This window comes from Palaemon carinicauda, chromosome 15, assembly GCF_036898095.1.
Source record: "Palaemon carinicauda isolate YSFRI2023 chromosome 15, ASM3689809v2, whole genome shotgun sequence".
NCBI lineage: Eukaryota > Metazoa > Arthropoda > Malacostraca > Decapoda > Palaemonidae > Palaemon > Palaemon carinicauda.
Window position 1 is genome coordinate 98,848,912 of NC_090739.1, and position 17,980 is coordinate 98,866,891.

General features: G+C 33.6%; 1 protein-coding gene across 2 annotated transcripts in view; it reads right to left on the bottom strand.

Annotated features, from left to right (window-relative positions):
• The window catches only part of LOC137654700 (integrin alpha-3-like), a 360,316-nt gene extending 343,215 nt beyond the window's left edge, over positions 1–17,101 (bottom strand). For both annotated transcript variants that reach the window (XM_068388595.1, XM_068388593.1), the window contains exon 1: positions 16,786–17,101. In XM_068388595.1, the coding sequence (XP_068244696.1) occupies positions 16,786–16,976 (191 nt within the window). In that variant the 5' untranslated portion in view covers positions 16,977–17,101. The remainder of the gene's footprint in view (positions 1–16,785) is intronic.
• Between the last annotated feature and the right edge of the window lie 879 nt (positions 17,102–17,980).

The window sequence follows — 17,980 nt, forward strand, 5'->3', positions numbered from 1 at the left end:
GAATCCCAGCCTGGCGATCACCATTCAAGGGCGTTACCACATCGGCCACCATATGATGCAGTAATGATGCAAATGCAGTTATCCTTTTATATCTGCCTTTTCATCTTTACATGATGCTCTATTATCTCTGTTATTATTACCATTACTAAATTTATGCACATACTGTTGTGGCATAATTAAAAAATTATGTATCTTAGCTTATCATCCTTAAATGTAAATTGAGAAGAAAAAATACTTAAGAGAAATATAATAGGGAAAAGCTTAAAATCTGAAGATAGATGGATAGTAATTGATTCACCAGAAGAGGAAACATGATGATCCACTGCCTGTCTCAAATGGCGAACATCAGCCTTTAGAGGCCATGGTGGAAGGAAAACTGAAGGACAGATCTGAACTACACTGAAAGAAGGCAGGTTACCGCCAGCCATCACACTACCTTTATATACTTATTTTCATTAAATTGGGTCAGACGATCTACACTTGCTCAGGATAATCAACATCTACGCTTGAATTATTTGTGTTCAACTATTTCAACATTTCGCAAACAGTTTAAATGTAACATTAGAATCGGGAATTACAAAAGACTGTAATTCATACAATAAACTTCACGCTTCACATCTCTTCAATGCATTCTCTTAAATCAATAACATCTGTTTAGTGCTCCAGACATCTTTATCTTCTTCTGATTGAGTATTTCAACTATTATTTTCAGACTTTTCGAAGAGGCACTGCTACACTTTCTTTCTATTTCTAAATGAGTCCTTGTATTTATACGGGTGTTTTCAAATTAAGAAAACTTTTTTTCAATTTGGCTTACTGCAAGTATTCTCTAATCCCAATGCATTTAACCCCCACGTAATCTGCAATATAAAAATAAGTGTTAAATCTAAATTGCCTGTCAAGAAAAGTTTCCCTTTGTTCGACTACTCGCCAGTAAATTATCTGGATTCAAGCGAGCAGGACTGAAAATTATCAAGATTTTTGGAAGATTACTGTACAGGTGTCTACTTGTTAAATATCTTTGCCTTCACCAGGAAGGGGATGATCTTAGATGGTTACAGGAACAAAAAACATATATTTGTTCCTTTTGTTGTAATGCTATAATAATTGCTCGATCAGCGTAAATATTAAAGGAATCGTTCCCGACGCCAAGAAACCTTTATTGTTGTAAATGATATGGAAGAAACCTCACGTTGATGGCCAGGATGAAAGCGTACACCGTATAACTGTTATTACATAGATTTACAAGAGATACATTCGGTTCGACTCCATATCTACGGGAAAAACCGATTTTCATGAAACATATGATTCCATGGATCATACATAGAATTTTTAATCCAGATGATCTGAAACGTAGAATACATATCCCTACACAAGGCTAAAGAATTTAATACCTTGCATTTTCCCTATCTTTAACAAATGTATGGTAGCCTACACTGCTTGATTTCCCTTAAAAAAAAAAAAAAAAAAAAAAAAACCTTCATTCGCATTAACGAGCAATGTAACATAAGATTTGGTAAAATATTAACTAAATATTTAAATCACCTAAAACCCCGTGCGGGTTCATTTGCTACTCCGTCACTCCCACGCCATTTTAATACGCATCACATAACTATTTGCAAGTCGTTCAAAACTTCCTATCTCTTGATTAAATCAATTCGTAAACACGAAGGAAAAAAATACCAGAGAGACTGGCGTATGTGGTATCTTAAAAACTTAGCGGCAATTAGCTACAATTGTTTTCATACCTTTTCATGCCATCTTGAATAATGCAGATAATTTATTTTTGTTCAACATATTAAAAGCCAGTCGCATTTAATTTTGTGTTTGAATAAAATGCAAACATTCAAGGTTTGATAACCGAAAACAAATGGAGAATTCGGACCCAGCCTCTAACTAATGAGGTCCCCGAGCAAGGTTAGCGTTGGAATTCCACATTCCTTCTTTTCTTTTCTTTTCCCTTATTAGTGAATGACCAAATATTATAAATCAGATGACTGATTACCTTAGGGCAATCCCCCTGATGGTATTTATCATATACAGTGGCAGTTCGTAAAATGAAATTTGCATCAAAATTTCCAAGCCAACATTAAAAAACATTTGATTGGAAACAGACCCACTGGCAGAGTCCCCGTATTCAGTGATAACACATCAACTCGGGAGACAGCAGTGATGATGAGCTGGTGGTGTCTGTCAGTGAGGCTGTGAAATGTTCCCTCGAGTACCTCGCCGCGTCTTCTTCAGCTGCGCTCTGAGTCACTGTTCCTCCTCCTCCTCCTCCCTTGCTGCTCAAGGACTAGGATGATCATCCCCGCTCAACACAGTACTGCCGTCCCACCTCACACTCACGTCATAGACTTTCTTGTACTCATACGACCGGCCTTAAGGTTGATTTCAATTAAAGGTCTTGCATTAACGAATAGTCTTTCTTCCCCTTGAGTTTATTCAAGCGCGCTTTCTTTCAGAGCTTACTTCAAACAAGAGGCCTCCAATCCACAGTCATTGCTAACAAACATTAAATTCTATGCTAAACATAACGTGGCGAATTCATCTCCAATGCGCATTGTTTTAATTGTTTGCAATTTGCTTTTGCTAATATTTCAACGTTTAAACAAAGCATAGCGGGAAATAATGTCGATATATTTCCCAAATATAATCCCATGTTTTTTAGTTATTAAACTCATTGGGGAAAACTTACAAAGTTGTTGGTAAATGGGGCTAATTTCTATAAATGGACTTCATGGATCATATGATGTATTTATTGTATATATATATTATGTATGTATATATATATATATATATATATATATATATATATATATATATATATATATATGAGTGTGCGTGTGTATTTAAAAATCAAGACAGCTGACATTTTATGAGCATAAAATATGTATCATAGCCCCAAAAGAATAAATGAAAAGACTTGGTCGGGTCAGTTCTTTCGTCTTATTGGAGACACTATAGGACTTACAACGTGAGTTCGATGATGTCACCAATAAAACGTAACTTTTACCACCAATCATATCTTTAAACTTTCCTATCGTGGCTATAATGCATACATAAATACACACATATACATACACACACTCACACATATATATATATATATATATATATATATATATATATATATATATATATATATATATATATATATATATATATATATACGTATACATATATATACACACACGTGTATATATATATATATATATATATATATATATATATATATATATGCATGTATGTATAAAATCAGACGGTCCTACCAGCACTAACTTATGGATCAGAAACTTGGAGACTTACTAAAGCCTTAAAACATCAGCAAATTACCCAGCAAAGAGTTATGGAAAGAATAATGATGGGACTAGCACTTAAAGACAGAAAAAGAGCATCATGGATAAGAGAGCAAACGAAAGGTAGTGGATATTAGAAAAACATGCAAGAAAAAGAAATGGACATGGGCAGGACATGTAATGAGAATGCAGATTGGCATTAAGAATAACAGAATGGGTACTTAGAGATTGTAAACGAAGCAGGGGAAGGAACATACGACGATGAGTTGACGAGCTAAGGAAATATGCTGGTATAGACTAGCATAAAAAGATGCGAGTAGATCATGTTTGAGGCCTTTGTCCTGTAGTGGACTAAGTACGACTGGTGATACATATATATATATATATATATATATATATATATATATATATATATATATATATATATATATATATTTCCGTTGGCAAATTTATTTATTATATCACTATTTCAGAGCATTGTATAGAAATCCTCTACACTTTTTATCCACCCCATCTCTTTGTTAATATTTCCATTTCCACCCTTTAAAGCAAATCTTTTCTTTTCATCGATGTGATGCTTCTTCCCTTCTTTAGTGTCTGCTCAAATTTGCTTTGACTGTATTTACGAATGTCTTGGGTTTTTAGTTTGTTTATTGTTTTGCATGTTCTATTAATTCTAGTTCATCTCTCTTGGATTTTACCCTCTTTTCCAATCATTCCTTTATTAGATTTTTTCTTCTTTTTTTTTCTAGGTCTTGTTTAGAAAATTTTCCACCTATCTCTAGAGCTGATTCCAAAAGAATATTTTCAAAATTACTATCCATTTCTTACTTACTTGCTTCCATTTCACCATGAAGCTGGGAGTACCTACTTTATATTGCTAAACTAAACTCTTCACTTTTTTCTCTTATTTATTTTATCTCTTAAAAAATTAATTTTTGTCTTTCTTTCCTGAGATCAACACATATTTTACTTCTCACCATTCTATGGTTGCTTGATTTTAACTTGTGCAACATTTTACAACTTTTACTAAATTAAATTTTTCCTTGAGAATAAAGTTTATTTCGTTTTTTGCGTCTCGATTTGGGCCACTACCTATCCATTTCCTATGTTCATCTTTTATAGAAAAAAAAACTGTTGATATTTTTTTCAGATTATTTCTTTCAGAAAATTCTACAAGCTTGTTTCCTTATCATTTCTTGAGCCTACTCCAAATTTGCACACAGCTAATTGTCCTCTCTTCTTTTGACCTACTTTAGAATTGCAATATGAATTAAGTTAACCAAGAGAAATAATGAAACACCTGAGCTGGTACCAAAAGTAACAGTAGGAGAAGTAAAGAGGTCATTAAGAGGCATGGAAAAACAGAAAAAGATCAATATGGATACGAGAACAAATAAAGTAGAGAATATTCTAGCAACTAGTAAGAAAAAGAAATGGACGTAGGCAGGACATATAATGAGAATGTCATATAATAGATGGACATTAAGAATAATAGAATGAGTCCCTAGATATTTCAAAAGTAGGGGAAGGAAGAGAACCCGATTCACGATTGATTAACTAACTAAGAAAGTATGCTGGTATAGACTCGCATAGAAAGACCATAAACAGACGGGACTGGAAGAACATTTCTGAGGCCTTTGTCCTGCAGTAGACTAGCAATGGCTGATGATTATGATGATAATGTATATATATGATACATATATATATATATATATATATATATATATATATATATGTATGTATGTATGTGTGTATATATATATATTTATATAAGTATATGTAAATATATATAAGTATATATAAATATATATATATATATATATATACATATATATATGTATGTATATATATATATATATATATATATATATATATGAGTTATAAAATATGTATGCAAAAACTCCGGGAACACATGATGCTCGGACATAATAAATATTAATGAAGTGAAAAGACAGTGAATCCTGACTGGTTTCGTCTCTTCATCATCAAGAAGACTGATTTATTGATAAAGATTTTTATATTACATATGACACATTATGAGTACGAACATAGGCCACATACAAACCACTGTAGACAAAAGAAAATCAGACAAATTTGCCACAAGTACTTGCAAAACCACGCCAGTGCTTTCGTTGGCGGAGCAAATATCCCATTACACGAATGGTATTTATTATAATTATTATTATTATTATTATCATGATTATTATTGCTATTATTACTAGTAATTAATTAATTCATCAATTACTAAGCTACAACCCTAGTTGGAAAAGCAAGATGCTATAAGCCCAAGGGCTCCAGCAGGGAAACTAGCCTAGTGAGGAAAGGAAATAAAAAAATAAACAAGAGAAGTAATGAACAATAAAAATAAAAGTATTTTAAGAACAGTAACATTAAAATGAATCTTTCATTTAAAAACTAAAAACATTAAAAAAAGAATAAGAGGAAGAGAAATATGATAGAATAGTGTGCCCGAGTGTAGGCTACCCTCAAGCAAGAGAACTCTACACCAAAAGAGTGGAAGACCATGGTACAGAGGCTATGACACTACCCAAGACCAGAGTACAATGGTTTTATTTCGGAGTGTCCATCTAGAAGAGTTGCTTACCATAGCTAAAGTCTCTTCTACCCTTACCATGAGGAAAGTAGCCACTGAGCATTTACAGTAAATTTCAGTAGATAACCCCTTGAGCGACGTACAATTGTTTGGTTATATCAGTGTTGTCAGGTGTATAAGGTCAGAGTAGAATGTGGAAAGAATAGGCCAGACTATTTGGTGTATGTGTAGCCACAGGAAAAATGAACCGTAACCAGAGAGAGGGATACAATGTAGTATTGTCAGGCCAGTCAAAGGACTCAACAACTCTCTAGCGGTAGTATATCGACGGGTGGCTGGTGTCCTGGCTAACCTATTAACTATCCGTTAAAGGGACTGTTCAGATGTCCAGGAGTTTTTCAAGACCTTCAGACAGTTCCTCAATCTCTTTATTCTAATACGAATTTATATTAAATAAATCTATATCCATATTTATACAAAAAACATTTACTACATATATACTTACACACATTACATACGGTACAGTATACAGATGTGCATACCTACCCATACACATATTTGCACACAAACGTACTCACATCCTCACATCTATACACATATATACAGTATATACATACATATTTGCATATATTTTACACACCAACACATGTATAAAAACCTTATACACGTAACAGTATAGCATATGCAATTATACATACATATGTATGACAGTATAAATAATAAAAGATTCATATCACACAGACATATACAATATGAGGCACATCATCCGAAAACAGAAACCGTGCTTTACTAAACTCAGTCCTACTTAAATAAAGAAAAATTAATGGCGCTTGCAGACCTGTTTGCATATAAACATTTACATATGCAAGTAAAGAAGGCGCCATTTTGTTTCTTAATTATTTTAAGACACCCTCACCCACTTGCTAGTGAATTCAGAGATCGATTTTACTGTCTTCGAGAAGATTGCAGGTTACCTTGAGACGATTTGGGCCCGAAGATATACCCGAATCTAGAAATGTGGTAAGGTGCGATTTAGAATGTCTTTTCCGGTTATTCTAAGAGAACTCACATCTAACAAAATTGCAAAAAATCATAACAAATGTGAACCATACATTTCTGGGCTTAAGGCTTATTGGTTTCATTACAGAAATTAACTGAATGACTCTTTACATGTACATTTTTCAGGCTATAATCTTGCTAGTGTTTATCACTATATATCATTACTAGTGTATATATATATATATATATATACACACATATATATACATATATACAATATATATATATATATATATATATATATATATATATATATATATATATATATATATATATATATATTCATACGAAGCTGGTCCAGTATAGAGTAAATATATTATTCATGTATTTCATTTCTGTATATAAGAGGTGTATAGCCAGCTCATAAGGCGAGATTCTCTCACATAAGTTTAAGTAATTGTATGTAAAATTACATAGACTTTCGTCATTCATTTAAATGTATTTTTCAATCAAGTCAGTATATGTAAATTTACGTTATTTTTAAGAATTAATTTTTCATTTCATGTAGTTTTGTTACAAAGTCTTATGTAATCTCGTTTTAGGAATACAGTATCACACCCAAGGTAATAATACGAGTTATTACGTCATGTTTACAAGAGATTACGCCATTCTTTTATTTTCCACTGGGTTAGATAGTACATAAAATTTCTAGAAATACATTACTCTTTTTGTTTTAATGTTTTGAGGGGTAGGTGGGCGGAGTTAGCTGAGAGAGGGTTACCTCGCAAGTGAGGTTTGTTCCCCTGTACAGTTTTCTATGTTGGCAACCTTACACTGTAACGCATTGCCCCCAAGCTACAAGAATTATCTATTTAGAATAATCTAGAAGTATTAAGTCAACATACATACACTCCCAGGAATGCATATGCAGCAGAAGAGATCCAGCCTGTCCCTTTGAAAGAGCCAAAGTTTGTCTCTCTCCTCTCAAGTAGGTGCCCTCTCAAACTTGATTAACGATTTCTATCCAACATATATTGTATATAGTGTGTTCAGATGTTAATGAAGCCATTGAACAATAATTAAAGTGTATTGTGTTAGTTTCATTTTCATACCATGACTCATGTCCATAGAATTAAACACTCTCCAATAGATTTAGTAGATTTGAGACTAAATCCCTCAGAAAGATATTGGGAGTTAAATGGTAGGACAGGAAGAGAAATAAAACTATAAGAGAGATTACTCGAGTACCATATGTGGATGAGATCATGAGGGGGTAGATGGAGATGGTTTGGGCATGCTCTTCGCACTCCCAAGAGAGATTAGTTCACCAAACGTTTAACTGGGCTCCACAAGGCACTAGCAGAATTGGAAGACTCAGGCCTACATGGCTTAGGACTATAAAGTGTGAAGTAGGAGATGATGAATGGAGAAATATTGAATTAAAAGCTCAGGACAGAGACGACTGGCGAAATCTGACCGAGGCCCTTTGCGTCAATAGGCGTAGGAGGAGATGATGATGTGTTAATGTAAGTACTGGTATAATACAAATTTTTGTAACTTGCCCCATGAGGTTTAGATTAAAAAGTGAAGATTATTTATTTTGGCTTAACTATTTGGTTACCTCGTGTGATCCAAAAGACGTAAGTGTATCAGTTACTTTTATGTAAATTTCATTAAGGGTTTAATCATTAGAGTGTTAAGTGTTAACTATTTTCATTAATTATCAAAATGAAATATTTTTCTAAATTAATTTCCAGTGAAACAAGTGATTGTATATTTTTTTTCAGCGTCTTTCTATTGTCTTAGTTTAAGGTTTTGTTCAAGATATAATATTCTGAGTAATTTAATTTCGGTTTTAATTCTTTTTGCATTAAAGTTGTAACTTTTTAAACAATATATTTATTTTTGTAAAGAGCGTATTATTTTGATCACCATTATTTCTTAACAGAGCTTTGCTTGTAATCCCTGACTAAGAATCAAAGAGGTTGTTTTTTAATAGTTCAAGTAATATAATCACCCCGTTTTGTTTTGAGTATATGTAAAAGACCTTTGGATATTTAGTGTTTTTATATATTGCCATCTGGGAATTTTATATCCCCAGCGTTCGGGTATTTTTCAAGTATAACAGATTTATGTAAATATAAACAGGTGAGTTTGGAGCTCGGGAATTCGTGCAATTTGCCAGCCGTAATAATAATATATATATATATATATATATATATATATATATATATATATATATATATATATATATATATATATATATATATATATATATATATATATATATATATATATATATATATATATATATATATATATATATATATAATATTAATAATAATAATAATAATAATAATAATAATAATGTAAATGTTACACAGAAACAATCTATTGGGTATTGAAATATCAATTACGATCCAAATATTCCTTTACAACACACAACCACTACACTCTCAAGTACTACGGAAGGCACATGAGAAACCTAGACGTCTTTTGTTAATTCACATGGGATATTAACCAAGATCGTCAATGCAAGGTAAATTTGGAAAATTCCCGAGAGAAAACATTGCAGGTTCTGATATGATCTTAGTATTATTTGATGCGTTCTGTTCATTTATATGTCACACAGGAATATTATTGAATATATTGAACAAACCCAACGATTGATTTAAAGCTCTCGCTGACTGGCCGGCGCAAGTTCTAAAAAGGGTCATCGGATAAATCAGTTCTTTGAAATGTGGAAACAGCCTCATTCTTTTTCTTACTCTGCCGTCAGTTTCCCAGAGTTCGAGGAATCTATTACTAAGAGAAGACGAAGACGCTGAATCCGAAGATACTTCTGTTACGTCATTTTCTAATAACATTGTGACGGGTGACTTCCTAAGAATTCATCCTTTACCTGAACCTCACACCTACTACCACAGTTCCCACTGTCCCATCCAGTCCCACTCTTACACCACCGACCGCCAACCCAATCACCCGTGTTGTTCCTCTGGTGATACCAAATCTAGAACGGGGTCATGCAAGCCAGTTTGATATTATTAGAGTGACCCATATCTACTTCTTATCAACATATGACGTCCATCCGGTGAGGAAAGTCCTTTGTAGAATCGGGTATTTAATCCATGAGTCAACCAAAGCCTTGTACTCAACAATAGTCCGGGGGCGAGTTTCCGCACAAGTTCAGGAATGCGGTGAACTCATCTCACCATGCCTTCCTTAACCTGCCCAGTTGTTCGCTCTCTCCCGCCCTCCAACCCACCCCCAGGGATCTCTCGCTGACCAACGATTGCTCTCTCTCTCTCTCTCTCTCTCTCTCTCTCTCTCTCTCTCTCTCTCTCTCTCTCTCTCAGCGTGTGTGTTTGGGGAAGTCACAAAAGAATTGTGTGCTTTCATTGGAAGAAACGTGATACCAAGACCAGAAAAAGTTGCCGTTACAAATAATCGATAACTTTGACTATATCGCCAGCTGCTGGGCAAGCTGTTGGCCTGTTCTTCCTGTTTGTGCACAGGATATTAGAGGGAAACCCTTTTAGAGATTAAGACCGTGTTGATATCCGACACATACGAGTTAATCTATGCAAATGGTGGAGAACTATTCACCGCTGACACGATTCTGACCAAGGTTACGTTCACCATTTTGCATAAGAAGTACGGTCAAGTTTATGGGTGTTGATTCATATTTTTACACCCATGGCTTCATAATAATAAAAAAAAATGTATAATTTTTCACATTGAAAGTCAAACCAAATGCAAATCATGCACAGTCGTCTCAATTTCGCATAGCCCTCAATATTTTCTGATACAGCCGCCAAGAAAGGTGTCCCACCAAACTGACATCACCCCAACGCCCTGCTGACTTGACGCCCCAGAAAAGCAATGACATCACATCTCGCTTTGGGCATCGTTTACAGCCTCGCGTCTCATACTGCTATATTATGATCCTGATCCCGAGACAGAATCTCCATTATAATTAACTATTCCCGGGACCTGTTACCTTTTTGTTTGATCTACTCGAAAACAAGTGTCCTTATATGGAGTGGATAGGCCAGGTAATTCGAGTAACAAGGAAACCGTAAGCTTTTTCCCATCATGGTCGATTTTCTCAAGTCTAAAAGACATCTTGTCTTCGGAATGTGCTTTCAATTCTTCGCTCTTCAACACAGCTATCTATACAGTATATCACCTTGACATCTTGGAAACCAGTACTGGACGCTTGCTTTTTTTACCATACCACACTCCGAACCTGGTGTCACAGTCACTATGCATCTAACCAAAGACTTTTACCGCGGATTCTTGAGTTTACTGCCCTCCATGTGGAGAAGATAGAGGCTGTAGGGATACGTTTTCGTGTTTAGACATTATGAGATCCAAATCTCTAACTTGGTTTATTCCTAGGGTTGTATAAAACAATTATATATTGCGGTAATATGTCTCCTCCCGAGTATGGAGATAGATGACTAATGTTTAAATTATGGGTATCCCTTATGACTGTTAATACATAATCTTTATGGTATTAATTGTTACCATACTAAATTAAATATTCTATTTACACGTGATATTTTCATTGGACTAAAATCTTTCATTCTATTCCACGTAATGCACTTGATGTGATTTGACCTACAACAACTTTATTAACATTAATATGTATATAAAATATTTTACTGATTCATTTGTACACATTCAAATACAAAATGCAATAGACTTGTCTTGGGCAATGTTCATGATAAGGAAAAAGCACATTTGGACCTGTATATCTTATATAAACAATAGTGTGTATATATATATATATATATATATATATATATATATATATATATATATATATATATATATATATATATATATATACACAGTATAAGTGAATACCACATGAAGAAAAAGATAAGACGCGTTGTAGCTGTTATCTAACTTTGCTACAGTAATTATAAGACAATTAGACATTAAGGAAAATAATCCGACGTATGAACGTTGCAGAATTGTTATGCTAGATTACTTTAGTAGTGAAATATTATCTTCTAAAAAGGATATAACTTAATGAAATAATTTACAATTGATACTACAATTAGCTTCTTTGTTGTTTAAACTTTATATCAATGATTTCTGGAAAACTTTCACAACCTCGATACAATAGAAACAACAACAAAAAAATCACCAAACAGATGAGATATTTTTTTGGAGGAAAAATCCTTACCGTCGCCATACTGACACATCGACAATTTTCATTTTTCCTCCAATGTCAGCCTTTTAGCTTGTGAAATCCTATCAGAGGAATGGATCTAGTCATCTAGATAACAGGAGGTACTATATTTTACCTATACATCAGAGAGCCATTTTAGTAGTCTTACTATATAGTATTAAAAACACAGATATATATATATATATATATATATATATATATATATATATATATATATATATATATATATATGTATATATATATATATATATATATATATATATATATATATATATATATATATATATATATGCCTAATTCAGAATCCCTAGAAAGAAAAGTCTAAGCCTAAAAAGTGTTGCATAGATGCGGTAAAAGATTTGTTGATAAGAAGGGGCTTATATCCAGGAGACACATGAGGGCGTGCGAAATAGGCTTGAATTGTGTGTAGGACAGTTCGACAAGCTACAGAGAAGTCTTCGAATAGATGTGTGATACTACATAGGTTGAGAAAGTTATGCGCAACAGGAAGTTCATCGACGATTCAGCTGTTACATGTGGCAGTGATTCGTGTTCTTCTACAGAGGCACACGTTATACAGGGATATATATATATATATATATATATATATATATATATATATATATATATATATATATATATGTGTGTGTGTGTGTGTATATATATATATATATATATATATATATATATATATATATATATATATATATATATATATATATATATATAAACGCGCGCCCGCACATGCATACCCAAGTGACTGATATTTTTAACGATATTCTGGAGTGTACCATTAAATGGTATATATGGTATATATGCGTAGGATGATATGAAATTTGAACTAGTACAGGTCTTTATTCATTTCAAGTTCCCTTATATTCGTATTCTAATTTTTATCATGTAACAATAAATGTGCTTTAAAATTCAAACTATCAAACAATACAGTACAAACCGTTGATACTAATTAATTTTTTACGAGGTACCTCGGGAAGCAAATCGCTTTACATTCCTCAATGGTCAGCGTACATAATCCCATGTTCCAAAATTTACGAGGCGTCAGCATAGATGTTTGTTAGTGAGCCAAGGGTTTTTTTCACTTCCCTTCCAATAACCTGTTTTGATGAAGTCTACAAAATTCATAAAGACTGTAGTTAAGAGGTCACGATACTTTCTTTTCATATTTTTCTCAATTCTTATTTGTATGCGGATGCTTTTACTTCGACCCCATTTTTACATATTTTATTATACTGCAAGTTCTGAAACGATATTCCTATTAGCTCTATTCTAGAGTAACTTTCTTACCAACATTATGTCCTTTTTGTATCTTACTTCACATGAATATGTATCATAAATAACAATATAATAACAAAGATAATGGACAGACAAAAATTTCGAGCAATTCGGAGTATATAAAAAGAAAACAATGGTAGCAGCCTTTTATTCAAGGTTTTTTTTTTTTTTATGAAACTGAGAATTTCTTGGTTTACTCCTTTCTTTGTAAGTGACCATTTCCGCGTGTTACCTGCGCGTGACATTACTCGAGTGAAGATAAAAATATGAAAATGAACAGTATATTGTGTTCGAACAGCAAGAGCGATATAATTTAAACTACTTACAAAACAAATTACCCATGACGATCAAAACTATACTTAGATCTAAATACGTTAACACACTTTTTGATACATTTTTTGGAGTAAAATGCCGTGGAATAGGCAATTGCCACACATGACAGATCCTCACAATCAGCGATATAGGCGACCTCTACATTCTAGATCAATTAATCATAACCCAAACCCAAGAAGCGCCAACGGAGATAAACTTCATTTCGAAAGTTGGGAGGGCGGGGCAATTGAAGTTAGGTTGGGACAAGAACTTTTCAATAGCATAATGGAATTTCGATCCTTATTCCATTCTCAATTCATGACGCTCTTCTACTTTTCATAAAAGCAAGTGGCATTGCAGCCACCGATTTTAGCCTTCTGGAAGAATTCAAAACGTTGTAGAGACTGTGTTTATATTGTAGCCTGGCGGTCATTATTACAAATATTAGAACGAGGTAAGCAATGAAGGACTTCTGAAATTAGAGACAAACATGAAAATTATAAGATCACGCGAACAATTTTGTAACCATATTTCTGTGTTAATTTACAGAACAAGGGCGTAATCATTCATCATTTTCTTCCTAATTAGCCTACCGGTAAAATAGTGGACCAGGGGATTTCTCGAGTGTTTCTACTTTAAATTAATTTTGTTTTGATCGCAACCATACAATTATAATTGTTATGAATAATAGTACACACAATTATACGTATATTATTCATTTGAATTTGCAGAAAATTACCATGGCTTGGTGGCATCCTCATATATGTTTGGGTCACACATCTGATATGCACATGACTGTCAACCGCCATCGTATTCTATCCTACCGGTCCTCCACACAACCACCTCCATCTGGCGAGAGAAGGGAGCGGTTGCATTTGCAACGGCACGTCCCAAGTTCTTCACAAGATCGTTCCTGTGATCTTTGTTTTCGTAACCCTGATTACTGGGATGAACGTAGAAAGTACGTGACCTCGAACACACACACACACACACACACACACATATATATATATATATATATATATATATATATATATATATATATATATATATATATATATATATATATATGTGTGTGTGTGTGTGTGTGTGTGTGTACATACACACATACTAGTGTACGCAAGCCATGAAAAATTACAACTAAATATTTAGGTAGATACACACTCACATGCAAACCCCCTCTAACCTGGGTATGACGATTCCTCTCCCTCCTACCATCACGGCCAGAGCTGAGCGTGACCGAATACATACAGTATATATATATATATATATATATATATATATATATATATATATATATATATATATATATATATATATATATATATATACTCATGAAATAGCGTTTTCTTGTGTATATAATATATTTTCTCTTAAAAAATTAAAAAGAAATACATTCAAAGTTATTGTAGTCTGATGATTTAACAACTGTTGATTCTGTAACGTTTTGTTAACTTATTTTCTGTCTGCAAATTTTATCAATATATTGGGATCTTGAGGATTTGAATTACGGTTATTTCTATTTTTTTCTAATATCAGTTAGCAAATGCTAGTTATCAAACACGTTACTTATTTTAGAAACTCAACTAAAACAAAAATAAAAAAAAGGGACAAAGTACACCATTGCTCATCGAAAGTAAAATGGAATTCCTGGAACTTTGAATAAGACATAACAAGAAATAGAGAAATGGCCAGCAACAATGTAGCAACCTTGGTGTACCTGAGGAGAATACGAAGTAGGTTTACTATTCCAAGACAGAATCTTTAGACAAGGTAGTCTACTCTCTACAAATCTTAACTTTAATCATTATTATCATTCAATCATCATATTTATAAAGACTACTTTCGGTAACTCTCACTAAAATGTTTAACAAATCTCTAAATTGAAAGGAATTCTAGCTGAAGATCCCATTTGCTATTCCTCTGAAGTCACCTCATGTGTACATTTGAAAGGGAACCCGAAATTGTAAATGTAGGCTATATTTCCTTATGATATAAAAAATAGAAGTGCAGTGAATACTCTAGTTTTCACAACTTTACAAATTTCTTGATAGACTTAAATATGAATTTAAGAAAAAAAATTCTAAATGTCCAAAACATTTTCAAGCGATTTATATGCTTAAAAATGTCCATGTTATTGGGCATAGGCCTACCTTTGAATGTACCCATTCTGTGTTGATTGTCATTCTAATTTTGCAATACAGATTGTCACTCTTCAAGCATTACCCAACACTCTACAACATTTAAACCATTATAAAACAGAAACTTCAAATAAATACCTTCTAATCATGAAATGAATAAATAATAAGAACTTAAAAGTGAATATATCTTTTTCTGTTGAAGGATCTTCGTTGGCTGGTTAATTATTATTATTATCATGAGAGAGAGAGAGAGAGAGAGAGAGAGAGAGAGAGAGAGAGAGAGAGAGAGAGAGAGAGAGAGAGAGAGAGAGAATAATTTATCCACAGTTATCCCTACGAATATTGAGATGGCCCTCTTGTCTACTACCTCCTACACACGAACAACACTTTCACTAGCCTCCGCCCACATTCATCCACAACCGCTACCCTCCTACAGTACAAGCACCACCACCTGGTCAGATTTTGTTCATCCTGATAAATCAAGACTCATAAATCATAAAAATTATAAGCAGCAAGAAATAACCATTAACGTGAAATAGATAGATTCATTCTTAATAAAGTACCTAAGGTAAGATTGAAGTGCATGGAACCACATGCATTCAATAGGACCGCCACACACTAACAGCTGCCACTACAAAATCCTACCGGGTGTGCAAAGCCGCCTGTAACTCTACAAGACACACTTGGTCCGTGAATAACCGACCCCACATGGAGAGTTATATTTCAAGCTCATAAACCTTTGCTACCAAGCAAGTTAGCAAGAAAGTTATGAGGAAAACTTAATAAGTTCTCTTAAGCACACTTAACTTTAGTGGCGAACTCATTCAATTGACGTCCTCTCTCTTTTTCTTGCTCTCTTTACTCTGCCATACCATATGCTTGCAAAGCGATATGCCATTTATGCAAATATTGTTGTTTAACCAAAAAAGCAAAATTTCTCGATAGTTGTCGACGAAACAATGAAGAAACGTGCATTCAACTCACCATGATTTTTTGTATTTTGTTCCTAAAGCTGTGTCCAAGATAGTCTGATGCTGGGCTACAGTATACCCGAAATGCGAATTTGGGGAACCTTTTTTCACAATAGGAATCCTAGGTTCAAGATTAAATGAACACACCAGAGTTAAAGACCAAAAGCACAGTAAAAGTGCTAACATGGGACTAGGGATTGCCATCTCGACCAGCGAATCCCTTCCTCACCACTCCCCACAACATACTAACTGGTTGAGAGACTTTGAGATGAGATGAGAGAGACTCACTCACTCGGTCTCGGCCTACGCTCGCTAGTCGTTCGTTCACTCGTTCTTGGTGTCTCGCCCGAAGCAAATGCCAACGATTGCCATTCGCCTACTGATGTGCCCACGCATACACTTTCAATATCATCTGACAACGCAATAAAGTACAAATGAAATTATAAATGACAAAATTTTGCTAATTAATTTTTCTAATCAAATTCAAGTAAAAAAATCACAAGGTAATGCAATTAACCCGATGGACAGGTTAAATTTAGTTTAGGAAAACTTGGCCAAAAACCTGTCCACGAATGTCATATTTCTGGAAACGCAAGCAAGGTTGGCTGGGGCAGGATCGGAGTCTTCGGTGATGGAATAGGGAGCGGGATGAAGAGGGAGATCATTATGAATTTGGAAAAGGGAAGTAATGAGGGAAGTTGAAAAATTCAGGTGAACCCAATTACTCTCTCTCTCTCTCTCTCTCTCTCTCTCTCTCTCTCTCTCTCTCTCTCTCTCTCTCTCTTGTGACAGAATTGTTTACTTATGTAATGCTATTTGTCTTATATTATGGTTATTCACAAGACATCGGTGTTGTTATTATTATTATTATTATCATTATTATTATTATTATTATTATTATTATTATTATCATCATCATCATCATCGTTGCGGTCACGGTATATGCCGTAGTGTGGTTGAATGATACTTTCATGTATAGGTCTACATTTTCGTTCCGATTTAGTTATTGTCAGTAATGGTAATAAATATTTTGTTTCTGGTTCTTTCTATTGATTTCAATATCTTTACTTACTTTTGATGGTTGAGGATAAAGTTCTTCAAGAAAGTTTCTCATTCATAGGCCTGGAAGTATTTTATGATTTCTTGATTGAAATGCGCATTTTAACTTTTATTCTTTAGATTTTATTCATAATCCTGAATAATGTTTT